We start from the raw sequence: 26,745 nt of genomic DNA on the forward strand, positions 1-26,745 counted from the left end.
TGTCTCTGTGCGGTGCTTGAGGAAGGACCTGTGCTGTGGATGGTATGTGAGCTGTTGGAGGATCGGGCGCTAGGTGGCGCACTTTCTTTCCCCGCTACACAGAGGCGCAGGGCAGAGAAAAACTCCGGAGACTGCGGTTTGTCACTACATGGCGGTAACGCAGCACATTGCGGTATTATTCTTTTACTTACTTATTTACTGCTTTTTTTTAACTCCATTTCTTTGGATTTTTATCCATTTGTTTATTCAATTGTTCGAAATCGCGTATATTTTGATTCACAGCGACCGTTGGCTCCAATTCGACTCAACTGAGGCCTTGAACAAAAACCAGCGCGTATCATGATTAGCATTAGCGGCTAGGCTACTCGGAGCTAAGCAGCTAGCGCGGTCTTAATACTGAATTTAATACGTGTGTAGCTTTTGGGATGTTTTTTAAAAGCTCAGTTGCCGTTAAAGTTTATGTAGAATTAATTTCTAAAGTGTATGTGTGTATAAAGTGAGGTTAATAGACTTGAAACACCAACGCGGCCCTGCACAGGGAAACACCGCTAACGCTAGTTCAATGTGGGCAGATCTCAAGCTTAGCGTGTGGGCGCTGTAATGTGTAAAACACCAGATAAATCATAAGTCAAACCTGAATTAAAACCTAAATATGTCTATGAAAAGGTTTGTACATGGACGTGAGGGAGAAAGTTGAAATCGCTAGTGCTAACTCAAATGCAGCGAGGCTAACTCCAGCTCATGCTCATAATAAGCGCAATGCTTGTGCTTTTTTTTCCTCCCGTGTTTCTTTTGACGACCCTGCTGTTAAAACAGTACAAAACACAGTAAAAGTGTCTCTATTAGTCTCCATTTGCGTTTTGGTATAACCGTTGGGGCCTTTAGCAGACGCGGTGACTTTAGTGCTGAACGATATATCGTTTCGGTATCACAATAGTGATATCGCGGAATCCGATAATATCGTGCGGGTTCTGAGGTCAGGACTTTTTAATGTAAAGGAATTACCAATATCCGTATCGATCACTATACAAATTTCTTTGAGTTCTCATGGGCTCGTAGGCGATTTATTTAGTGTCTTCGAAACTCGAGGAAAGGAGTATCAAGACCATTTCTTGCGTATACTGCATTTAATTGGATCTGTACTCGCACAATGACAAAGTCAAATCCAATCTAATGTTACAGAGGTCCCCAACCTTTTTTTTTTCTCTTTTGCATCAGGGACAAGTTTCACACAAGATGTTTTTCCACATCGAGTGGGTCCTGTGTCCGTATACTTTCAATATACTTTCCAATAAAGTGCACATTTTGTTACTATTAGGGCTGTTGAGACGAACTCGGTAACGCACGTTTGTTTCAACAGCAGTCGTTTTATTACACGCGTTTTTTATAACGCATACATACAAAATAGGGGAAATTATTAATTCGAACGCAGCACCCGTTTATTCACGACGTCCTTTCTTTACTCTGGTATTAAAGAAAATTTACTGAAAATGTATTTAGAATCACACACAATTCGTTTTACTGATCAAGCATCAAAATAAATCGTCGTGATTTTTTTTTTTTTACTTCTATTATAATTGTTGGTTTGCGCTCTTAAGTAGAGCTCTACCGCCATCTACTGTGGTAATGGAGCAGAGACTTGTATCCCTGTTCCCCAGACAAAAAAACGCCATGATGCACACGTCCGGCAATTAATACCGTCCGTGTGGAAACATAGCAAAGGTTCGGTATGGTGTCCTGATGATTTGCGTAATTTAAAACACTGTAATTACTTTAAAACATTTAAAGAATATTTAGTCTTAATGCTCCATGTTGAGTGTGGTTTTACAAATAATAAGCATACATTTGCATAAAGCATTCATATTTGTCCGTCCCTATGTTGTTTAGATAATTTAAAAGTTGACAAGTATTAATTTTAGGTACATTTAGAACCGATTAAAAAAAAATGTGCGATTAATCATGAGTTAATTCATGGCAATCATGCGCTAAAATATTTGAATCGATTGGCAGCCCTGATTGCTATTATACTTATTGTATTACATATATAATAAAAATGTAATTCATTGTAATGCAGAATTAGTGAAAGCTTAATTTATCGATGGTTTAAAAAAATAGCGACCAAGACGAGTGCAGGAATGGTCTTAAAAAAAAAAAAAAACACCCACCTGCAATGTCAATAAATGGAAATAGCAAAAAAAAAATGTTCTTGTCCTTTCTGTTCAGCCCAGTGGTTGGGGATCCCTGTAATATAGTTTTATGGGAAAATCAAATTGTGTTTGTCACACATTTATACAGAATACAATGTAGTGAAATGCATGTCCGCAAATCCGGCTGTCGAACATGTAAATAGAAAATGTAAAAAATAGTAGTGAAATGTTATAAATCTAGGCTGAGTTTTTTTTTTTCTTCGAATTGACTCGCGAGTGATACGATCGAACAGCTTTATTTAGGTATATATTTTTTCATCTATTTTTACTTGGATAAAATGTATAAACGGATAGCTTTTAGTCTTGAAGGTGAAGGCATTTTCTCATAACTTCCGTCATGTCCTGCAGAAAACTTGCTGTCATCAAGGTTTATTTTTAAGCGCTCTAACAGTAACAGTGACCCAGTAGCTAATTTTATTGGGCTTGTACAATGACTAAAAATTTCTTTTTTTCCCCACACATTTTGTAATTGTACTTTTTTGTCAATGCTTCGCCAGCTTTAGACTGCTGAAACATTTGAAGTGTGTGTCGTGTCCCGAAAAACTTCTCCACCGTCGTCTCAACCCTGGTCGCCTCGGTCAACCGGAGCCTCATAGGTGAGCATGTAAATCTATCATTTTCCGTTCATTGGTGATGCTGAGGTGCTTATCAGATTTTTGAGACATATAATGACTTTGTACTTTCTGTATTATCATATTTGATAGACCGAAAATCATGCACAGAAAAAGTTCACTGAAGGCTGTAGGAAGGGAAAGATGTTGTTACTTAATACATCCTGTTTGTGAGATTTGACCTGTGAGTCTGCAGTGAGAAAAGAAAAGAAGTCATCCTGAGCTCTGTGTGCTAATAAAATAGGAGTCGAATATCATTAAGTAGTTGTTTACAAGACTGTTTGCTTTTTTTTTTTTTTTTTTTTTTTTTTACAACATGAAAAGAAAAAAAATTCTTAACATTTTTATCAACTCTGCTGTCTGTGTAACTGTTTTGACAGATAAATCTTTAATTAGCCACAGACTCTAGTGTTCGGTTTGAAAGAGGCAGATGTAGAGAAAAGAAAGATAAGTAGTAGTCACAGACTCTAGTATAAAAATATGTCTTCCATATTTAAACTTGTTCTTTCTGTGTTTGCTGGTTGTTTCAGAGAGGCAAATCTCTAATGATGGAGAATGGACAAGGCACAGGCTCCAAGCTGGGCTTGCCACCCCTCACACCAGAACAGCAGGAGGCACTACAGAGGGTAATGTGTTGTTGTTTTTTGGTGTAATTAGTTGTTTTGTGCACATAATTATTTGTCAGGACTAATATACCTTTGAGCAGTCAGAACAGCTTTCGATGCTGTAGGATTCGCTCATTAGTACCCGTCTTCAGCAGCCACCTCGCCAATCAGAATCTAATTATTTTTAGGCTGGTGCCCACTGGGAGTTTGAATTCAGAACGTTAACCCGTCGCTGTGCTTTCACTTTGCAGGCGAAGAAATATGCTATGGAGCAGAGCATTAAGAGCGTCCTGGTGAAGCAAACCATAGCTCACCAACAGCAGCAGCTTACTAACCTGCAGGTGAGCAAAGTGAAATACCCACTCTGGTAAAAACCAGTGTTCCACAATTACCACTGAGTTAAATGTTGGTCAAGTTTGACATCCACAAACGCAGCTGTTAGGGACATCGGATACATAAGTGCTCTTTTTATTTATTTTTTTTTTTTTTTTTTTCTTTCTTCTCCAGGACTTCAGTTTTAAAGTGGCTGACCGTGTACAATTTTTTATGTATTTATTTTTTTACTACCGTTAATTAAGACACATGAGTCCGAGAAAGGGTTGGAGAAGAGAGCTGGTTGGGCAACTCAAAATAAAAATAGTCAGATATTGATTCTTAAAGTATTCAAAAAATATATATTTTTTTAAGTGATCACGGAGAGTAAAATTTTAGCTCCCACGTTTCATTCCGCATTCCTTTTATGGTGCCGTTTTAACCGAGCTGTTAAAGTAATTTCTGGATCGGTTCATTATGCACTCGCTGGCCACTTTAACCAGAACACCTGCTCATTCGTGTAAGTTTCCAGTAACTAATCTCACTGGAATACACAATCCTGCAGATCGGTTAATGCCGGTTTAAAAAACTTTTTTATAATTGATCGTTTTAGTCTCTTGCAGTTTGAGTCTGTGCTCACTGTATCCTTCCAGTTCTTGGTGACCAGCAGTGGAGTGCATGCACTTCTCAGGGTTTGACATTTGGTATGTTTTCCGAGATGCTTTTCTGCATACCAAGTAGGTAACTTTTTGTGTAGCCTCCCTTTCAGCTTTAATTATTTGCTTCGTCAGCAGAACTGCAGCTCATTTAATGGTTTTTTTTTTGTTGTTGTTTCACACCTTTCTGTGCAAACTCTAGATACTGTTTTGTGTGTCAAAGTCACAGAAGGTCAGCATTTAAAAAAAAAAAAAAAAAATACTAAAACTAACCTCTCTGGCACCAATGCCAGAGGGAAAAATTTTCTGTTCTGACATTTAACGCAGGTCTCTTGACCTGGATGTGTCGGAGTTTTATGTGTTGTGTTGCTGCAACGCGATTGGCCGATCGCATGAATGAGCAGGGGTATTAAAGTGGCCAACGAGTATGTCTATTGTTTTTTTATCTTGATAAACATACAAACAGTTTAGTATTTATGCATCCCCTTTTTGGCAGGACATCATTTAAATGTAATTAAATATTATTTTTTTAAGCACAAATCCGGAAAGTTGCTGTTGCTCATCGTCTTATGTGTCATTCAGTTGTGGTTTAGTGATGTGCTCATTTTGTTAATAACAGTATGAAGGGTAGGCTAGGCATTAAACTAAGCAGGAAACGATTTAGTTACAGATTAGAGTGCAACTGAAAACACTTTTCTTCTGTCTGGAATCTGATATCTGTCTTGCAAAAGAAATAAAAACATATCTAACCTACTTTTCAGCACTTTTCCATTTTACTGTGTTTCAGATGGCAGCAGTGACTATGGGCTTTGGAGATCCTCTCTCACCCTTTCAATCGGTCAATAGATTATTAAACTATTTCTTTCTCTGTGCGCATTTTTGACACTTTGACTTTTGGTGCAATGACTGAGTGACATACCAGGCCAGATATACAGACTATTTGTCTCAGCATATTTCAAAAGTAGACATGGTTTTTGTTTCTGGGTTTAAAAAAAATTTTTTTTAAATTTTTTTTTGTGAGGCGAATGATGTCTATGTGGTTGGTCACTCATTTCATCACAGGTTGCCAGGTTTCACATGGCTTTTATTATTTTAATTCTTGCAGAATATACAGTAGGTGAGAGAAGCAGAAATAGGCAGACTGTATCAAGGATTTATTTCACTACCCATTATCTTCACCGTTTAAAATGCGACATTATTTATTGCGGTCACGTTCCAGTGATCGTTTGCACATATAGACTTCATGCGCACCAAGCCTTTGTGTGTATGTGCGTGTGTGTGGGAGAGTGTTATGTGCTGGGGCTGTTGCAAATCCATGTCTCCTTTGTAAATATGCTGTGAATTATCAAAGGCAGTTTGGTGGGATGTATAATAAGATTAGCACAGAAAAAGTAGCCAGCAGCCAAAAAAAAAAAGCAAACAGTCACAGGTTTATTTAGGTGGAGAAACGTTTGTAATTGAGAGACGTAAAAAAGAAAGGCCTGTATACATTAATTATTAGGTTATGTGGTTTGTGCAGATTCGCCCTTCCTCTTGGAGAATTCCAGCGTAAGTCCAAAAGCCACCAAAGGAGGCACCTCAGGTTTCAGCTCATAATTGTGGTTTTGATGGTATGGTTTTGTTGAAATTGTCTTGTTGGAAATCTTTGCACTCCAGGTCAGTCATAACTGTACATGTTTTGAAATGTGTGCTGTGCAGGCTCAAAGTAAAACCCCTGAGCTCACTGTTAAACAGAAGGGCTTCACTGCATCCACTCTAACTCCCTGGCATTTATGCTTAAGTTGTAAGTTCATATACACATAAGCATACGAAACCCAAAGAGGATTAGACTTAGGCATTTGTTTTGAAATTGTAGTCAAGATTCTCTTTTTGCCATTTCTGTCTGTTTTGTGTGTTGTGCTGTTTTTTTTATTTATTTAATTTTTTCCTTTGTATTTATTTGTTTAACATCCTTCAGCATCCAGTATTCTCTCTCTCTGTCTCTCCCCTACATGACACCAGGTGGCAGCACAGAGGCAGCGAGCTCTCGCCATCATGTGCCGCGTCTACGTGGGATCCATCTATTACGAGCTCGGCGAGGACACCATTCGGCAGGCTTTCGCTCCGTTCGGCCCCATCAAGAGCATCGACATGTCCTGGGACTCTGTCACCATGAAACACAAGGTATAGCCACTAGGGGTGTGTGATATATCATTTCCAATAATATCGTAATTTGTTGTTTTGGCGATGTGCGATTTGAATTTATCGAGTATATCGCATTACCCGAACAAAGCATACATTACAGGTGCAAATTAGAGCATGTTCTTTCACTGCATGGTTCGGTTTATTAAAATGCATTTTGGAATGATCACAAAATTCAAGATATGGGGCAGAAAATGTCTACACTTATATCATTTCATACAGTTAATATTACGCAAAAAGTGATGTTTTTTTCCCCCTCTAAAATAAGCATGACTTCAATTGTGATATTGATTTTATACAACAGTTTACTAGACAAGAATTTAATATTAAGCGACTCGTTATAGACACTGACTCTATTTTGCCAACCAAAATAATTCCAAACAAAGCCGCGGCTCTGAGCCATAGTGAGTAAGGGAGTCATTTCGATTGAATTGAATCATTTAAGCGGGTGATTCATTCAGTATTAAATGTGACATACCGGCGGTTTTCATTTTGCATTATACTATCTACTAACTGACCACCACATAGAATATGAAAAATTAAGGTTCAAAATAACACACTCAGCAAAATATCATCAAATTTTCATTATCAATAAAATCCACAATAAAATAGCCACACTTTCTTTATACTTTAACATGCACAGCTCTGACTTGCCTTTAAAGCAAAAAGCTTGTGTAGAAGTTTGGAATACAGATGAACCCCAGAAGTAATAATTGACTCCGCCTCTTGTCTTTGGCAGGGCTTTGCCTTTGTGGAGTATGAGGTGCCTGAGGCTGCTCAACTGGCTCTGGAGCAGATGAACTCAGTCATGCTGGGTGGAAGGAACATTAAGGTTGGTTTCAAAGCAATGGATTTATGAATAAATTACAGAAACTCTGTATGATTTGTGGATGTGATAAACGTTTCTGCAGCCTGGGTATAAACTGATGCTGTCTCCTATTTCCTTTCACCGATATTTTGCTATATTAATGGAGCATTGTGTACAATACCCCTTCTAGCAAAATAACACGTTAGAGTAAGTTGCAATTTCGAAAAAGGGGACAAGCCGGCCTGATTGAATAAATAACAGCTTCTAAATATGTACTGATCCCCATATGAGATTAAATACTCAGCACTTTTTTTGGTGCTGTTCACAAACTTTGTTCGTAACATACACCTTAAATCCATTTTTTTTTTGTACTAAGCTATTTTTTATCTTTATCTTTTTATCTCTCCATTACCAATGATTTTAATCCACCTCAGCTGCTTCAAAGGCATATTAGAGAGGCGATGTTTGTGTCATACGGCATACTCTTGTTTTAAGTGCGTTTTCAAAAAATTGCCGTCGTGCGCGTAAGTAAAATCAGTAGCAGCTGTATAAGCTGTTGTCCTTATTTGTTGCTGAGGTTGTTAGATTTCTATATTAAAAAGATTCGAAAGTTGTGCAGGTAACGTGTCTGACGTGGATTACGAGGTGAGTCACTTGCTATTAGTGGGTGAATGAGCGTGTCAGTTGATTTCTGTTTTGGAGCCCTGTTCCTGTAGGTACTGCAGAGACTGGGTGCGCGACGTATTCGTGCACTGCTCTCAAGCTCAAATGCGCTGATGATGGACTGTGCCTGGCTGCTGTCGCGTGGCCGCCCCACCTGCAGCACAAACACTGCACAGGACGCAGCTGACCATTACACTACAGCAGTCACGTTAAACACAATAGGACATTTACAAACCACAGACAGCACTATGTATTATGGTGGTAATTACTAATGTATGGCTTTTGTTATGGGAACATTTCCCACTGCTCAGAATGGAGCAAAGCAGAACAGATTTAAGCTAAATGAGAGATGAATATATTCATTATATCAGTGAGTATTGAGGAAGATAATATGCATTTAAACAGTTATATACTTTAACAAAGATTATGCATCAGTAATTGGCCTCTAGAGGCTGCTATTGTACTGTATAATGACAGTGAACCTTCTCAGTTGCTTCAGCAACCCTCAAAAATCGGTATGGATCTTTGCCGCTCTCCTTGTCGATGAATCGGCCGACCTCTAGTAAAAAAGTACCGTTGAGTATTGTGCTGTTAACTGAATCCCCGTGTGGCAGCATTATGCATTATTCTTCAGGGCTGGCAGGACACAGCTGACCATTAAACATAAAGCAGTCAAAGTTTAAGCTTTTTTTTTTTTTTTTATACCAGTAAACACTAAGTTAGGTAGTTACACTAGACAGTTTAATGGCTCAAGATTCTGTTAGATCAGTCAGACATTAAATAATTATCCAGCGGCCCCTTTCAGATCACACCCAGAGGCATATCCTTACAAGCTCATCTTCATACACTGGTGCTCAGTAGCCCCCTGTGCTGGTATATATGCTGTAGGTAGGGCGGCCAGGTAACATCGGACAGGCACAGCCCATCATCGACCAGCTGGCAGAGGAGGCGCGCGCATACAATCGCATCTATGTAGCCTCAGTGCACCCGGACCTGTCTGACGACGACATCAAGAGCGTCTTTGAGGCTTTCGGCAAGATCAAAGCCTGCATGTTGGCTCGAGAGCACACCACGGGGAAGCACAAAGGCTACTGCTTCATCGGTGAGCAGAAGGAACTAAAATGTTGATCTGATTTTAAGCAGTCAGTGCCGTTTTAATGACTGGCTGTTAAGGGAAAAAAATTATTTAAAAATTTTTTCACATAATTGTTGTATTCATGTAACATAATTGCACTAATTTGACGCAGTGTTTTTGGTGGTAATTCAAGTCTAATTTAACGCTACTGTATTTGATGCATCTTCAAAATGTTCTCAATTGGTTGACTAAGTTGGACATTGTGACTCCTATTTCCTGTCTATGTGGCTAGAATACGACAAGCCTCAATCATCAATAGATGCCGTGTCCTCTATGAACCTGTTTGACCTGGGAGGCCAGTACCTGAGGGTTGGGAAGGCTGTGACACCTCCCATGCCCCTGCTGACCCCAACCACTCCCGGAGGTTTGCCGCCTGCTGCGGCTGTGGCTGCTGCCGCTGCCACTGCTAAAATCACAGCCCAGGTGAGTGATTGCAGCTCTGCCGAAGACGTGGCTCGACTGCCGTCAGCAGACCCGCCAGCCTTTATGCGTTTTGTGTAGGAACACTGTATTTTAACAGTGACGCTACACACTGATGTGGGTTATTGCACAAGAATATGCCAGAAGAATACTTCCATCTCCTTCATCTGGACTGATTAAGAGTAGTGAGTGTTTTTGACCCCTTAAAACTCCACCAGTAATCGGGTAGTAACTCTTGCCTTGATTCAGTTTTCCTGCTTGAAAGGGGCCTGAAGTGATTCTCTACCTTTCTGTCAATGTAAAAGGAGAATGTTAGGAGTTCCTTAAGGTGACCCAAAATCTAGGCAGGTAGTACAAATGGACTATAGTAAAAATTAATCCAATAGTGGATTTTACCGATAACGATTGCGAGGTTGGATCGTCACCAATAACCGATTAATCAACTGAAAAATGTATACTGGATGGAGAGGAAAAAAAACCCAATCCTAATAGTATGTAAAATTGTGCTAAATGAAATAAATATGAATAATTATATTGATATAAATCTAGGAAAATAACGTATTCACGGAATGCAAAAAGTGACTCCCTGTATAAGAAAATAGTTACATACAAAATTAATAATATAAAAGACATTTCTAAAAAAAAAAAAGCACGTTGTCAGTGATTTACCACTAGGGGCTGCTGTTGTACTGTATAATGGCAGCGGACTTTCTCAGCTTCTCCAGCAACTGGAAAAACTATTGATGGATCGTATTGTTCCAGCAATCAATTACCGGTCGACCACTAGTCAAAATGTGTACAGGTTTCTTCTCTTTTTGCGCTTTCTCTCCCCTTTCTCTCTTTTTTTTTTTTTTACTTTGATATTTGTTGCATAATTTAGTCTGACTTTGAGTGCTTATGTTTATGCATTATTCCAGGTGTCCATCAATCTAATAAAAGTCATCCAGATTTAACCAGACTATCGAATTTCCTGAAAATTTTCAACAGTTCTGTGTCTTTTGTGTTCTCCCTGTGTGTGACGTGTTGTTTAGGAGGCTGTTGCAGGGGCGTCCGTGTTGGGCTCATTAACGTCCCCCGCTCAGCTCCTCAGCCAGCAGATGGGACTCCCTCAGGCGGTGCTGGCAGCACAGGCCCCAGGCTTAATTACAGGTCTGACACTAGATTTATCAGTGTAAAATGAATCAGTATTGTTTAGAATTGTGTAAGTTCTCATGCATTCCCCCCCTACTCTTTTTCAAGGTGTAACTCCCGTCCGGCCAACTCTGCCCGTGGTGCCTCAGGTAGGCCTAGTAAACCCTGTGCTGGCATCTCCACCCATCACATCCAGCGCCCCATCCACAGGAACACCAACAAGCACGACTCAGCAGATGCCTGAGGTTAAGAGGGAGGTACAGGGGACACAACAGGAGAAAGATGAAGCCCGGGCAGATGCCACAGAGCAGAGAAGCGTGAATGAGCAGGCGCAGAACAGAAGCAGTGAGACCAGCCCTACAGTCACACACTCAGGGGTGAGTAATAACATGTAGCACTGTGATTCCCTGTGGAGTATTATTACTGATGCACCACCCGGGTAAACGCAGACGACACTGCAGAATAAAAAAATGGAGAAACAGGGAGAAAACTGTGTGGGGCAGAGAGAAGATTCGTATGGAAGCCCGTTTCCGCCACAGTTTTTTATTATTTTATTTTATTTTTTTATCTTAATTCCAAAACCCCATTTACGATCTATTCTATACCCAGTACAAGAGAGTTTCTGCAGAATTCCATTATTCACACAGCCTCGTCCATCCACACCGGAGAGTACTCTACCCCGATATTTTGATGTCAATTGGCAAGTAAATGCATTAAATGGGTTTAGTTTTCAGACCTTTTTATGCAATTTCAGCAATAAAAATGTAAATTCTAAAATAGGGAAGAAATTACTTTTTATTACTTTACTCATTTTAAGAGACTTGTCTTTTCTCTTGTATATTTAGTATTGCTCTTTAATAAAGAAAAAGTACTTCTTATACGATTACTCGATCAGTCGTTGAATAATTGATAGCATGTTCGCTTGGAGAAGAACCCTGAACATGTCATCACTGTAAAACAAACATGACCATAAAACACAAGACAAGGAATCCTCCAAAACGTAGCGCCAAAGAAAATACCGGAATAATTAGTGAATATTAAACTGAAAGACTCTGTCTAACCGATGTCGTAATCAAAACTCTGTCAAATGGAAACGGCCACCGCTGCTGGCATGGCATTAACAAACAATAAACAAACAAACAAAAGCTTTCACCTCGGTATTGTATAATATTGGTGTACACCACACCCCTAGATGGACATGAACCTTTTTTCACATGCAGTGGAAGATTATATATAGAAAGAAAATGCTTCACTGCCTATAAAGATCTTTTGATTTCCAGATTTGTTTAATCCCTTTTTTCTGCTTCCTCTTGTTTTTCTTATGTATAGTCTACAGTAATGGTGTTGCGCAACATGGTGGGCCCTGAAGACATAGACGATGACCTGGAAGGAGAGGTGACCGAGGAATGCGGGAAGTTCGGCGCCGTGAACCGGGTCATCATCTACCAGGAACGTCAGGGTGAGGAAGACGATGCTGAGATCATCGTTAAGATTTTTGTGGAGTTTTCCGAGAGCGGGGAAATGAACAAGGCCATCCAGGCCTTAAACAACCGGTGGTTCGCTGGTCGCAAGGTCGTGGCTGAAGTCTACAATCAGGAGCGTTTCAATAAAAGCGACCTTTCGGCATAAGACTGACCAACTTCCTGTCCACCTGCTCAAACTCATTCAGCCTCCATCTCTGCGGCTCGAGTTTTGGGATTCTTTTAAACTTGTAATTATTTTTTTTTTTATTGTGGTCAATAATAATATTGGGGACGATCCCATTGGTGGGATTTGACTTAGAAAACATTTGTGCTTAATGAATTTGTTTTGTTTTGTCATCACCTACTGTGAAAGATTTTTTTTTTCTTTCTTTTTTATGTTTATTTTTCAAATCGTTTTCTAATTTGTTAATTTGGTTCTATTGTTCTCTTATGCTCTGACCTCCAACACAATTTCTTTTAGGCCATTTTCCCCTCCATCACTGTTCTGTTAAGATTCTAAACATTGTATTTGGGTCATTGGTTCTGAATTTACCAAACAATAAATTCTTCAAACATGTCCTTATTGTTTGTGAATCAAGTGCTTGTTAAGGGTAATGATTGTGGTGTTAACAAGAATGGATAGCTAAAGCGAATAGAAGTGATATTAGACATGGGAGATTTTTAGAAGGTTAACGCTACACAGGGTTTCTGTGGGGTCTTAAAGTAAATAAAGTAAAAAATAATCTGAATTTTAGGCCTTAAAAAGTCTTCAATTCGCTGTTCTACATCTTAGTTTTAAACAGCTCCTAATTTTCCGATGTCCATGTAAGTTTCCTTGAATGCTCATTGAAATGCTCCGCAGCCCTTCAGAATATTTATTTTTCAGTTTGTTAGTTTCCATGGTGGTGTTTTGGGTTTTTCCACGAGATCAGATATAATTTGCTGTATTATGTCTACAAATGAGACAAACATGCAGCAGCCAATCAGCTTTCTGTTATTGGTGTTAATCTCTTTTTTTTTATTGTGGTCAATAATAATATTGGGGACGATCCCATTGGTGGGATTTGACTTAGAAAACATTTGTGCTTAATGAATTTGTTTTGTTTTGTCATCACCTACTGTGAAAGATTTTTTTTTTCTTTCTTTTTATGTTTATTTTTCAAATCGTTTTCTAATTTGTTAATTTGGTTCTATTGTTCTCTTATGCTCTGACCTCCAACACAATTTCTTTTAGGCCATTTTCCCCCTCCATCACTGTTCTGTTAAGATTCTAAACATTGTATTTGGGTCATTGGTTCTGAATTTACCAAACAATAAATTCTTCAAACATGCCGTCCTTATTGTTTGTGAATCAAGTGCTTGTTAAGGGTAATGATTGTGGTGTTAACAAGAATGGATAGCTAAAGCGAATAGAAGTGATATTAGACATGGGAGATTTTTAGAAGGTTAACGCTACACAGGGTTTCTGTGGGGTCTTAAAGTAAATAAAGTAAAAAATAATCTGAATTTTAGGCCTTAAAAAGTCTTCAATTCGCTGTTCTACATCTTAGTTTTAAACAGCTCCTAATTTTCCGATGTCCATGTAAGTTTCCTTGAATGCTCATTGAAATGCTCCCGCAGCCCTTCAGAATATTTATTTTTCAGTTTGTTAGTTTCCATGGTGGTGTTTTTGGTTTTTCCACGAGATCAGATATAATTTGCTGTATTATGTCTACAAATGAGACAAACATGCAGCAGCCAATCAGCTTTCTGTTATTGGTGTTAATCTCTTTTTTTTTTTATTGTACCAAAGATGTAATTTTTGTTTCTTTTTCAGATATAGGGAAATGCAAGAATAGTGATACTTGGCTTAAAAAACAAAAAGGTATTTGTGTGTTTTTAATGTTGCGAAATAGGTTTTAAATTTCCTTCCTAATGGCTAATATGCTGATACTGGGTAAGGAACCAACTTACTGGGTATTGGTTCCTTACTGGGTAAGGAACCGATGAAAAATCAGCACTGTGAGAAAAAAAGAAAAGAAAAAACTCGGCACACGTACAGTAATAACGCTTACATAAATGTATGTAGAAATGATGTAGGTTACCTCACTGATCTCAGAAAACAGAAGTCACAATGAAGTGCTGTGATGCCACTTTGCAAGGCCATCTCTGTCTGATCAACCAGGCTGATAGTAGGCCAATTCATCATCCTTAGAATAGGCTCTTATGTACATGATCATTGTACATACCATTGCTTATAATAAGCTGAAATATTGTAGAGAAACAGTAGGAGGCGCACTTTCCTAAATTACTAAATGGAGTAGCGTCTGTAAGCGACCAAAATTCAAAGAAACCAAGTCCAATGCAAATACGTCAGATGTGTTTTCTTTTTACCCTTTTTTTCATCCAATTACATTTTCTACTCTTAAAATCTGCTAATAAAAATCTCTAAAAACATTTATTTCAACAATTACACCTTTACCAGTGCTCGAATTTCTTATTACGGGTCCCCACTTGTGTAATTCATATATTTTATACTAAAATAATCTTGGGGACCCCCCTTAAATCTATTGTTTACTTAGGGGGTCCCTAATCTATTGTTTACTTAGGGGGTCCCTAATGCCTTATGTGGAGTCCTGGATCCCCCCCTCAATTCAAGCGCTGAGATGGGGCTTTGTCGTATACTCCAGAAAAGAGTGAAAACGTGAGAGATGTTCCAGATGAAGTGTTGGATTTACATTGACGTATAGACTATAAAGCCAAAAGTTTTGTCAGTGTTTATCTGAGCATGTCACCTATACATGACTTTTTGAAAATGTTGTTACAAACATGTCTTTGCATGTCATCGAACCAAGAGGCCCAAACATGTCAAATCAGAAATCCATGGACACACAGTTTGCTAGGATTTGACTTCAAGCCCACAGAGCATCAGTGGGAAAACACTGCATCCCAGACCTCTCATCCCAGTGACTGATCCTCCTGATACTCTTCTCAAATCCCAAATCCCTACAGCCTACAGTCACCCTTCAAACTATCCATGGACATTTCTTGCTTAGGCAATAAGGATATTCATTTTTTTTTAATGAAACTTGACAATGAAATAAACTTTTCACCAGCCAGAAACTATTTTTATTGTATTAATTGTGCACACTAATATTTAATTAGACAAAAACCTTTCGACATTAATAAACCTACAGTGTCTTGATTTTAGGAACAGCACATTCTTCAGTTCATTTCACCGCTAATCACTGATTAAACTTTACATCACGTCAATAATATAATATTACAATAATGTAGTATTTAATAGCTTATATTGTATTGCGAAACGTGCAACATTGCGAATAACGCTCTACGTTGCGAAACCGCTGATCAGAATCGGCAGGGTCCTCACAATTTCATCCGAATTGGCAGGAGTTCAACGACTACAGCGAACAACGCGTCAGGGAGGGGGAGGGCTGGAGAGGTTTTTCTTTTCCCACACGTTTTCCGTACAGCTCCGTATTCTTTGCTGTGATTGTTAGAACTGGTTGAAATCTTTCACTCTGATTAGGTACCGAGTAAGAACGGAAGGCGGGGTTTGTCAGAATGCGGGTGGGGAAAGAATGCGCCATGGACGGAGTCGACTCGTTGTAGTCCGAACGATGAAGACGTAGTTGGAGGGGGAGCGGACATGGTGAGAACGCGGAGCTCGGGCTGACTCAGTACCGTCAGAGCGTGGAAACTCCCTGGCGCAGGAGCCGGACCTGAAGGCTGAAATTTTGGTAGCCGTATGAGTAAGGACGTAGCGGCTGACTCGCGGACGCGTCGGGGACTCGGGTCGTTGTGGCCGCGGCGGAGGAGCACAAAAGCCGGCGGAGGCTCTGGAGCGTTGCCGTGCGGCTGAGACGGAGAGAGCGGCCGCGGACCGCGCTGTTTCTCCTGCTCGCAATATTTTAACCCTTCGTTTTTTTTTATTATCTTTTGGGTTTTAAAAAACATTAAAGTGTTCGTTTTATTACTATCTAAAACCCGAACGTTAGTTTTTTATTCGTTATTTTTAAAAATTTAAAATCCATGGCTAGCAGTCGAACTAGCCTGATAGACTAGCCTCACAACAACAACTGCACGAGCGACGGCAGCTACTTCACCTACACGGAGAAACAACAACAATAATAATAAAACCCAAACAAGGATTTTAAACGAGAAAATATATATAATTTGTCGCTGTGTCTAGAATAAAATAAGCATTTCTCGATAGAATAGGGGCGTTTAATGAGTGGTGAGCAGAGCTCCAGTTTATTAGGTACTGTTTTGTTTTTGGAAAGGGGGGGATTTGTTATAATAGATGTGAGTAAAACGAAAACCAGATGGATAGATAAGGTTTTAGAAACAAGGAAGACTTTTTTTTCCGGGTTGGATTTTTGTGTTTAGAAGGTCTGGAAGTGAAAGCCAAGGATTTCCACAACAGCGACGTCTTGAGAGATTTATCCCCCCGCACCCTCACCCGCACCTCAGCCCGGCTCTAATGCGGAGGCTCTGAGTTTTCCTTCTTTCCCTCTCCTCCCCCCCTGGAGGCCCACCATGCTCAAGTGCATCCCGCTCTGGCGGTGTAACCGCCACATTGAGTCGGTGGATAAGCGGCACTGCTCTCTCCATAACGTGCCTGATGAGATCTACCGCTACACCCGCAGCCTGGAGGAGCTCCTGCTGGATGCCAACCAGCTCCGAGAACTGCCCAAGGTAAGAGAGTCATGACCATCACTGATGAGACTCATGAATGAACTTCTTTTTAGACACCTGTTGTCCCTGAACACTACATGCAAGACAAAATGCGCACCCAGTTGATGACCGGTTCCTTTTTTAATCCGGCTTTGGTTTGAAGTTTTCTTCATCATGCCATCTTGGAAATGTTTTCCTTTCCACAGTCGCCACTGGCTCCTTAGGGACTTGTGAGATGGTGTCCAAAAGTTTCGAGACCTGCTCTGTTTACGTTTATTTACCCAGCGTTCCAGCCACTTCTGAGACACATCCTGGGCGTCTTCTTTTCGAAGAGTGTCAAGCACCTGCTTTGTGAAAGAGTGCGAAGTCCGCAGGAGCCAAAACTGGCGAGATCTGTGAGATCATGTCACGTGGCCTCCGACGATCATCTTGCACCAGTTGTCTAATGGTTGCGAAAATTTTCCTGATCTCTCGTCATCTCCAAGTGGTGTTCTTCCGCTCTCAAAGCGTACGTGCCACTCGCAGCGTCGCCATACGTCAAACGTTACTGTGCCGAGTTTCACGCAGAATTTCAGGTTTGTTCTTACTTGCTGTCCACGATGAAATCGCAGACGTGGTAACACTGGTGGACAGAATAGCACCATTGGTCTCGAAACCTTTTGATGCCCCCTCATACAACTATAAGGAGCACACTTGTGCATTCTTTTATAAACTATTAATCTCCGTAAAGCTGCTGTGTGACAGAGTCCGTTGTTAAAAACGCTATACAAATAAATTGTAATTGAGTCGAACTGTGCGGTCACATTTCCGCCGAAAAAAGTCCAAATCGGCGCACGTGTCAGAAGTGAGTTGCCTTTTGGTTTGTTTGCTGGTTTGTTTTGTTTTGTTTTACACATCTCATAATACAGTAGTAGATGGTTACATCATCTCCCGAAAGCGCCACGTCTCTTCAGTCCCATGGGTCAGTCTGCAACTCGTGGGTTAAGTTTAGCAACTTGCGCCTACACCAAAACGATATAAAGCGCACGATGCTTCCGTGTCAATTCAGGGTGAAATCACACTCTGACTGCAATCAGACCGCATGAGATTTCAGAACATAACCACAGTTTCGGACCGGACCGGTTTCACTTTTGGTGCCTGTGGAATCGAGCCAAGGTTTGATTCGATCTGCCCCTGGACATTACACACAGTTATTTGAGCTTCCCAGTGGTGAAATTCAGTAAAATGGTGTGGGGTCCACATTTTGTATGAAAACAAAAACAAGGAAAAACAAATTCAGGCCAATCAAAGAGACGTCTCTACTTATGGTAATCGTTGCTTCGGAGGAGAACAGAGTAGCCGCTGTATGTGGATTTTCAGCTTTAAAACTGCGAAATCGCCTCTGAATTATAGCTTTTCAGTTAACACATGGGTTGGAGACGGACCGAGGATCAATAGTTTAGATCTGTCTTTTAGACGCCAACAGACAGACTGACTAGACATCCAACAGACAGTGGAACGAGGGGAAGAACTCGTTAATCTCATGGCCGGGGTTTGTCTACTACGGAAATGTGTTTAGAGCCGTGTAACGTACTCCTCTTAAGAGCCCTTTTTGAAAAACAAAAAAAACACACTCATTTGTAGGAGTGTGTGGGTGTGAACGTGTAGGAGAGAGAGATTGTGTTGCAACTTCACTGTAGTGGCTTCCATACCAAGCGCACCAAAGGGTTCAGCGTGCCTGCGTGCGCGTTGGTGCGATCTGAGGTTGGAAAGAAGCGTAGGAGGGGTGACTCGTGAACACCGTAGCCTCAAGAAAGTGCTAAGTGACCCCTGCAGGCTGTCCGAAGCCGTGTGTGCGTGTAGACGTCTGACATATTGATGCTGCTCAGCCTGTAGTAAAGTGTTGTTCACTAAGCCGGAGTGATACATTGATGGTGCACGGTCACCGTATGTCATTTTTGAGTACGGTTCACACGCGGACAATCCGTGTCCGTCTTTTATTAGTCGCGGCCTCGAACTGCTCTGTGTTTTTATCTTGGGAAGCTTTCATTGTTTGAGATTGTAAACATTACAGGTAAAAAAAGCGCTGCTCTGTTTGTTTGTTCACACGCAGCCCTGTTGATTTGATGTTGGTTGCTGAACACTGTCCCAAGTTTCACAGTTGAGGTGGTGCTTTTTCCCTTTTTTTCCCCTGTGCCATTGGTCTGGAGGCGGATGCCGTTCAAACACACTTATTTAATTTGTAGTATTTGGTTAGATCAGGAATCTCACACTTCCATGTTGTTCAGGAGGTAGGATTCAGGAGCAGTGCTAGATTTGCAGTCCAAGCAAAGTGTATGTGTGTGTGTGTGTGTACTAAATTGTGCACAGAGTAGGATACCTTTTAATAGTTAATTAACTGAATATAAAACCCAAGCCCGAACACACAATCGCCTTTTGCCTGGGTTCAGTTAGCGATTTGTTCTCTCCAGCTCTTTGGAGTTAAACGTGGAAAAAAAAATCAGCCTCGTTTGGAGATTTTTTTTCCGACGCTGAACTGTCATTAACCGTATTTCAGGCTTCCATCGGACCCGTATTCACACGACGGACACGTTGTTACCTTTCTATGGAACGATGATATTATGAGCCAACGTTTTACCTTCCTTTTCAAATTCACCCCCGGGTCTCATTTACTCTTCTGTCTTTGTGTAACCTGCCACCATATTTGTTGACAGGCGAGTTGTCCGAGTGGGAGTGTAGTTCAGCCATGTGCCGCCTGTTATACTGTTATACTTCACACTAGCACTGCCTCAGAAGTCTGTATGGTATGCGCTTTTTGAGCATCGCCTTCAACATTTTGCTGGAAGGATGTTCTGCTAGATGTCGGAGTGTGCTTGTGGAGATTTGTGCTCATTCAGACGCAGTAATGTCAAGAGGTGAAAAGGCCTTGGGTGCAGTCAGCGTCGAGGTCGGAGCTCTTATAGCAGAAGATCCTCCACTCCAACCCACGCAAAGCACATCTTCATGGAGTTTGTGCATGACTTTGTGCACAAGAGCATCGTCATGCTGGAACAGGTTTGGGTCTCCTAGTTCATGTGAGCGGGAAAATTTCATTCTACTGCATCGAAAAACTTTTAATACAATTGTGTGCCTTCAACATTGCAATAGCACATACGGCTGGGAAAAACTGGACGTCCCAATACTTTTGTCCATATAGTGTATAATCCACGATCGGTTTAACAGTGGCCAGTTTGTAGGCAATGCTGGAAGGCCTCATTAAACATCTCACAGTGAAAAATTACAGATATGCAAGATATGTTCTATCTGCGTAGCTTATTGGCATCAGTAAACGGTCATGCTGCATGGAGAAGAAGCTTGTGCCTCTTGTGTCCAGAGCGTGCCATATGGTGATTCGCAGTGTGTGTCGTGGCCCTGCGATGTGGTGTAAGATTGGGCGTAAGCTGCTTGAGCTACAATGCACACTTCCTCAGTTAAGCTTTAATCACGGCCGGCTACATACTGACACGCTTTAGATTTTTTTATACCCGAACACCTCTCGTAATGCAGAAATCTTAGTCACGTGTGTGTGTGTGTGTGTGTGTGTGTGTGTGTGTGTGTGTGTGTGTGTGTGTGTGTGTGTGTGTAAAGCTCCAGTCCTGCGTTAAGAAGCTTAACGCTGACTAACAGGCACGAGCACCTAAAGCACCAGAGGTGATCAAGTGTCTAAAGCAGTATGTCTAGTTTATGTATTAACTACAGCAAAGCAATTAACCTCAAGACGTCTAACTAGTACTGAGCTTCAATTAATTGGTGTGTGTGCATGCGTGTAAGTGCAAGATGCGGATGAGGCTGGCTGGTTGGTCAGCATGAACAGATGGAGGTTTAGTTGTTCATGCTGGGTTTAATGATGTTCACCCCGGTGCTCAGCGACACCTACACAGAGGCTTATGTTTATCAAGCAGGTGTTACGAGACTCAATTTACATTTATAGCATTTGGTAGACCTCCATGTCCAGAGTAACTTATTTATGCAGCTCAGTGGTTGAAGGTTATGGTTTCTTGCTCAAGGGCAAACATCGAAACTCCTGACCTTTTTATTGGCTTAATCGTGCTCATTACCAGTTTTGTTTATAAGTGAACAACACCCATGTATCACAAATGCTCGTCCGAGGTAAAACGTACTAACGCCTGGTGCGCGAGTATGTGACATATTTTAATACCCGCCTGACCGAAACAAACGATCGCGCTTCAGCTTCGAGCTCACATTCGAGCGTGGCTTTATTGTCTTTATTTCCTCATGCTATGTATAACCACCGAAGTGACCGCATATCCTCCTAGCAGAGGAGTTGTGTAATGGGTTTGCTCACGCTGGACGGTGTTTATTTTAGCGACAGATTCGCCCTTGAAAGGAGATCGCACAGAAATGTGGCGCAGGTTCACATTTCGGTTCTCGTCACACCCTGTTCGGGATTTTGCAGAACAGCGTTAATCGGGACGGGCGTGTTTAAATGTTGCTAATCATTTGCAGAGACCCGTATTTATTCAATTGAAGGAGCGATCATACAACATGAGAGTGCAGGGGTTTTTTTCGTCTAAATTTCCTGCATGGTAAAGGAAGTGGAAATGGTAAATAAAACACCGGCATGCTGGCAGAAATTAAACATGTGAAAATGTATTTTAATTGATGTCCATCATAGCCATTTTAAGTGTTCTTTTTTTAACCATTGAAACAAGAGACATTTATTACTGCCCCAATGTCAATGTTCAGGCTCCCCCCATTATAAATTATCCCCTTCAATCACCACAAACCTCCAGCTCTTTCTGCTTTCTGCTCTTTATGCAATCCTTAATTTGTGCTATCTCTTCGGATGTCCTTTTTTTTTTGTTTGTTTTTTTGTCAGAGCGAAACCTCCCCGGCTATGCACAGTGGACGCTCCTGAGAGCCTGAAAGCTTTAGTTCCTGAACCCCTGCACTTCCACAGCCTTTCATCACCAGTGAAAAGCTTTAGTAAAAGCAAGCCAGCTCATGTTAATCATTTACATGCTATCACTCGCACATACTGTAAGTAAACCGCCCCGTTTCTCTTCTCCATGCGCACATTTAAGGAAAAGGGAGGTTCTTGCAGCTAACCTAAGGCTTTTTTTTTTTTTTTTAAAGCTCTCAAGCTTTGATGGTCAGACCAGATCTTTCAACAGGTTACATAGCAGGCTCTTTGAGCTAAAACGATGCGGCGCACCCAATCGGAAACCCTAAAACGTCGAGCGAAAGCATGAGGAACTTTCATCTGCCTGGTGTAGAGGTTCTGAGTGCCGCCAAAGACATACTTTGCCTCTAACATTAAAAAAAAAAACAGATGTTTGGAAGACTCTGGTGTCCCAATACTTTTGCTCATAAAGAATACAATCGTTTCTCGTACTCCGTTCTTCATAACCCTTTGTTGTAATAGATATCAGGTGCACATATTCAGGTGGCTTGTTTGAAAAAGCTAGACCACATGATGCGTAAAATGCGTAAATCTAAAATAGGCCACAGCGATAAGGGAAGAAAGAGGAGCCTTACATTTAATATGCATCTAGCAATCATGTCATATGCTGAAATATTGGCTACTTATGCTTATTGTGCGTTAAGTGTTTGATAGGCGCGGCGTTATTTTGATTACTGCAGCCGCGGAGCTTCTGCAGTATAATGTTTTAAATAAAAATGCCAGTTTGCTGCTTCTTAATCAGACTTTCCATCAGACTCACTTTAATACTGCAAAAAACTGAAATCATTTTGGCTTGTTTTGATGGCACTATATTTCTCCTGAGATCACAGCGTCTGTGCACGGCGCTGTAGGTATGTCGGAGCAGGTGAAAGTGCAAAAAATCGAGACGTTGAAAACATTATCCACACACAGCATCAAACAGCATGCGCTTAGGACTGTGACCCATCCCCCCCGCATAGCAACATCCCATCTTTGTCCCACAACCTAAACCCAGATTAAGGCTTCATTTGTCTGTGAAAACATGCTTCAGACCTCACACACACACGCACCCTGCAAGCATGCGAGACACATTTCCTTCAGACGTCTCCACTTGAGGGCTCTACAGTCATCATTACACTCCCAGTCCTGTGAACAATGCACCACGTGCTGTATCCTACCTGTCTGTGTTTTTTTTGTTTTAAGTGTCGAGTGCAGGGTTGCTGTAATACTGCTTCAGTACATTCTCCGATACATCAACTATGAGCATGAAGAGCATTTGGTTTCAGGTCCTACAGTGATGCATAATGTATTATAAATTATATTTATTGCAAACAAACATGCATAGGTGACCCGCTATTTTTATTTTATTAGCCAGATGTGTCCTGATGGATGAACATATTGAACTAGATTAAGGTTTTGCTATGGTGGTAGCTAATATAGGGAAATGGTAGCGATGGTGGTAGCTAATATAGGGGAATGGTAGCTAATATAGGGGGCGTGGTAGCTATGGTGGTAGCTAATATAGGGGAATGGTAGCTAATAAAGGGGGAGTAATAGCGATGGTGGTAGCTAATATAGGGGAATGGTAGCTATGGTGGTAGCTAATATAGGGGGAGTGGTAGCTATGGTGGTTAAGCTGCTGGTGTACTGATTGGAAGGTCGGGGCTTCAAGCCCGATATTGCCAAGCTGCCGCTTTGGGGCGCTGTATCATGGTTGTATCATGGCTGATTCTGTGCTCAGACCCCCGCTTTCGAGCAAGCTGGGATATTAGAAGAAAGAATTTCACTGTGCTGTAATGTATATGTGACAAAAATGGTCTGTGATTGTGCCATGTGTTGATAAGTTTTTGGAAGTAGCCAACTTGGGAGTCGTGTCCCAAGCCAAAAGTGCATGCAGTGTGTCCATACTGCATATTTAAACTTTATTTATCTTAATATTTTAAGATACCGTGAAGCACTGAATCAGACCAGAATTAAATGACTGACATTGCACGGCTCAGAAGGTTGATTAAGAAGCGAGCTTTTATTTTAAATACTGTCCCAAAATGAAGTGGAAAAGCAAACTTGATGGATACATTAATAAAATGTAGCCCTGTTGTGATTTCAGTTGTTTTATTGTTTGTTTAGATGCTGTAAAAAGTGGTGGAGATACGGTGACTGGGCAATAAAACAGTATAATGATATTGCCATATGATCATGCACAATTTGCATCAAGTACAGACTTTATCATCTACATTTGTATTATACTGTAATTAGGGTTGCAAAGAGCTGGTACACTTCCAGAATCTTTCCATGGGAACTTAATCTGGGTAATTTTTGGAAATCTTCCAAACTTACCAGGAATTCATTGGAATTATTTAGAAATTTGGGAAAAATACATGAAAACTATATCGTATGCAAACATAAATGTTAAACATTTAGTTTAGACATAATGCACATGTGCAAACCGGTTTTTTGACTGATTTATTTATTATAATTGTGTTGCACAATAGCTTACACACAGAACAAGGAAGTTTTAATCATGAATGTGTGTAATTCTTATGTCATTTGTGTGAATACTCGCCTAGATGGACATGTATTGACATTTTGCATGCAGGATTTAAAAGAAAAACGATCTGTACGTTATGGAAGAATGCACAGTGTATGTTGGGGGTGTGGCTTCTAAAGCCCTGCAATAAGTGTGCATGTGATTGATGAATGTGGAGGGTAGAATTTAAACACAAATTGCATTAAATCTGATCATCCTGCAAGTTTTTTTCTTCGACTACATTTAAGTTCCCTGCTATAGGCTAACCTGCGATTTCCATTTCATTTCCATTAATTCCCAGTTAATTTCCTTGTTTTCCCATTAATTCCCATGGAAAGGTTCCAGTCTTGCAAATTCCTGGAATTGCGCAACCCTAACTGTAATACCTTTCATAACAGAAAGTGAATCACCAGCACTTCATTCCTGTCATAAGAGCTGTGAACCACTGAAAGGTGAAATCTATCACATGCTTCTTCTTTTTTTTTTTTCAAACTGCTCATCATGCTGCATCCCAGAATGGCCCATGACACTGATAAAACTATCAGCCCTCTTCTGTATATTTGTGCTCATCTTGTTGATCGAAATGCAAATTTCCCATCCGGGGATCATGGCAAGTTTTTTTTGTTATGGCCTGTACAAGGACTATATCCTGAATGTCTGATATTTGCTGCAGCTTATATGTGTATAATAATTTGCTTGGGCATTTCGGTCATTTTGGTTAGGGGTGTGTGTGTGTGTGTGTGTGTGTGTGTGTGTGTGTGTGTGTGTGTGTGTGTGTGTGTGTGTGTGTGTGTGTGTGTGTGTGTGTGTGTGTGTGTGTGTGTGTGTGTGTGTGTGTGTGTGGGAGAATCTGCTCTTCTCTTTGAAGGAGTGTGAGTAGCCTGTGGGAGGGCTTCCCCCACCTATAGCTTGTAGACCTGACCCAGCAGTGCCCATAAATCACAGCTGCCATTGTGTGCTCTGCAGTACCCCCATTTGCTCCCTCTTTTCTTCTGGCCCAGACTGGAATGACACACACTTAGATCATTCTTGTTTTTTTTCTTCAATTTTGGGTTTATACCTTTTTTTTTTCCTTCTTTTCTTCCTTGTCCTATATAAGCATGGCACAAGACAAAAGGTGGAGTGAACATTGTTATAATCTGTTCACATAGTGTTTGTGTTTCATTTCATCAGTATATTTTAATACATGCCTGTCAGGTGTAATGTATTATCTTGGTGATTTGTCGAAGAGGGAAAATGTGAAACATATGGAATATTGCTCTCCTAATTTAAACCGAGTAGTGAAAATACAATGTAAACGTATAAAGGTATTAGACCGTTTTACTGAAAAAGGCCTTCTTTGGAATGATGATGTTTTGTCTAAAATATCGATCAGATGGAGGATGTTTCTTTTTACGGATTTTTCTAAAAGTACAGGTCTGTTTATAATTTAAATTACACTTTATAATTGAGGTCAAACGAAATCAATGCTATGATTGGAAATGCTAAACAATTCGTAGAAAAATGTTGACATCCGGATGTTGTATATATTTAATTTTTATTTTATTTTTTATCAAACAATCTTTGGTGACATTGGATGATGCTATAGACCTCCTGTGAACATTAACCAAAAGAACAACTGGCTTTTGGATATTTATGTGGGAGGGATTACGGTACTGTGTTTTACCTGTCAATCAAAGGGACATTAGACAATCTTGTGCTTCTGTAAACTCATGTATCTGAAAAAGAGCATCTAGTGTTTTGCTTGGAGTGGTGCAGCATGAGGAGCAGTTAAATAATATATTGCTATGAAGCATCAAGGGTGGGTGTGACCCATTTATTGATGTGATATCGAATCCAGGACTATTTCTAGCAAGACCCTTAAGTCTCAGCTGCCTATTTCATTTCTTAGATCATTTGCATTGAATCTGTGATATTTCTGTGATATTTTGTAATCCGTCAACATCAGGTCGTGGTGAAGTTTCAGCTTTCCGCACACTGGGCATGTTCTAATTTATCCGCACTCATTGTCTCAGCTGCAGAGTTCAACAGTGGTGCAGCGCTGATTGTGATGTAAGAGGCTAGAGAATCTAATTAACTGGCTGGAAACACATTGCAGTGCCACCTTTTGTGTGAGCAGATGACCAGCTGCCTCCCACATCCTGCCCCCACCTTCCCGCCGTAGTCCGATTCCAGGGGAGGATTAGCACCCTTTTCAGATCGGGTGCTTTTTCACTGTGGTTTAGTAGCTTTACACAGAAGAACTGGAGTGTCAGCTGCTGTTAGCTGCAGATCAGACTGTGTGTGTGTGTGAGTGTGTGAGTGTGTGTGTGAGTGTGTGTGTGAGTGTGTGTGTGTGTGTGTGTGTGTGTGTGAGTGTGTGTGAGTGTGTGTGTGAGTGTGTGTGTGAGAGTGTGTGTGAGAGTGTGTGTGAGAGTGTGTGTGAGTG

General features: G+C 40.7%; 2 protein-coding genes across 12 annotated transcripts in view; both read left to right on the forward strand.

Moving 5' to 3' along the window:
* Positions 1-31: 31 nt before the first annotated feature.
* puf60b (poly-U binding splicing factor b) lies at positions 32-12,769 on the forward strand. Of its 6 annotated transcripts, none has more exons than XM_046851546.1 (12): positions 32-172; positions 2,705-2,803; positions 3,349-3,444; positions 3,675-3,764; positions 5,179-5,229; positions 6,393-6,554; positions 7,312-7,404; positions 8,932-9,145; positions 9,411-9,601; positions 10,630-10,747; positions 10,838-11,106; positions 12,059-12,769. In XM_046851546.1, the coding sequence occupies exons 3-12, from the start codon at positions 3,364-3,366 to the stop codon at positions 12,356-12,358; spliced, it is 1,569 nt and encodes a 522-aa protein (XP_046707502.1). In that variant the 5' UTR covers positions 32-172; positions 2,705-2,803; positions 3,349-3,363; the 3' UTR covers positions 12,359-12,769. The 6 variants fall into 6 exon arrangements, with proteins under 6 accessions (XP_046707502.1, XP_046707503.1, XP_046707505.1 ...); XM_046851547.1 differs by having other exon boundaries at positions 10,633-10,747; XM_046851549.1 differs by lacking the exon at positions 5,179-5,229.
* A 3,008-nt stretch (positions 12,770-15,777) lies between these two features.
* Positions 15,778-26,745, forward strand: part of scrib (scribble planar cell polarity protein) — a 76,947-nt gene continuing 65,979 nt past the window's right edge. For 2 of the 6 annotated variants that reach the window (XM_046852181.1, XM_046852184.1), the window contains exon 1: positions 15,781-16,890. In XM_046852181.1, the coding sequence (XP_046708137.1) occupies positions 16,732-16,890 (159 nt within the window). In that variant the 5' untranslated portion in view covers positions 15,781-16,731. Of the gene's footprint in view, positions 16,891-26,745 lie in introns of all 6 variants that reach the window. The other 4 variants (XM_046852180.1, XM_046852182.1, XM_046852183.1 and 1 more) reach the window with 4 other exon arrangements.

Source organism: Silurus meridionalis, chromosome 6, assembly GCF_014805685.1.
Source record: "Silurus meridionalis isolate SWU-2019-XX chromosome 6, ASM1480568v1, whole genome shotgun sequence".
In the NCBI taxonomy this organism is placed as follows: domain Eukaryota; kingdom Metazoa; phylum Chordata; class Actinopteri; order Siluriformes; family Siluridae; genus Silurus; species Silurus meridionalis.

What these genes read in the sequence shown, in the direction of transcription:
- puf60b (XM_046851546.1), top strand. Translation starts at nt 3,364, where the DNA reads ATGATGGAGAATGGACAAGGCACAGGCTCCAAGCTGGGCTTGCCACCC. An exon ending in TGGGTGGAAGGAACATTAAG is followed by an intron (nt 7,405 to 8,931) that starts GTTGGTTTCAAA and finishes TATATGCTGTAG; the next exon opens with GTAGGGCGGCCAGGTAACAT. An exon ending in CTGCTAAAATCACAGCCCAG is followed by an intron (nt 9,602 to 10,629) that starts GTGAGTGATTGC and finishes CGTGTTGTTTAG; the next exon opens with GAGGCTGTTGCAGGGGCGTC.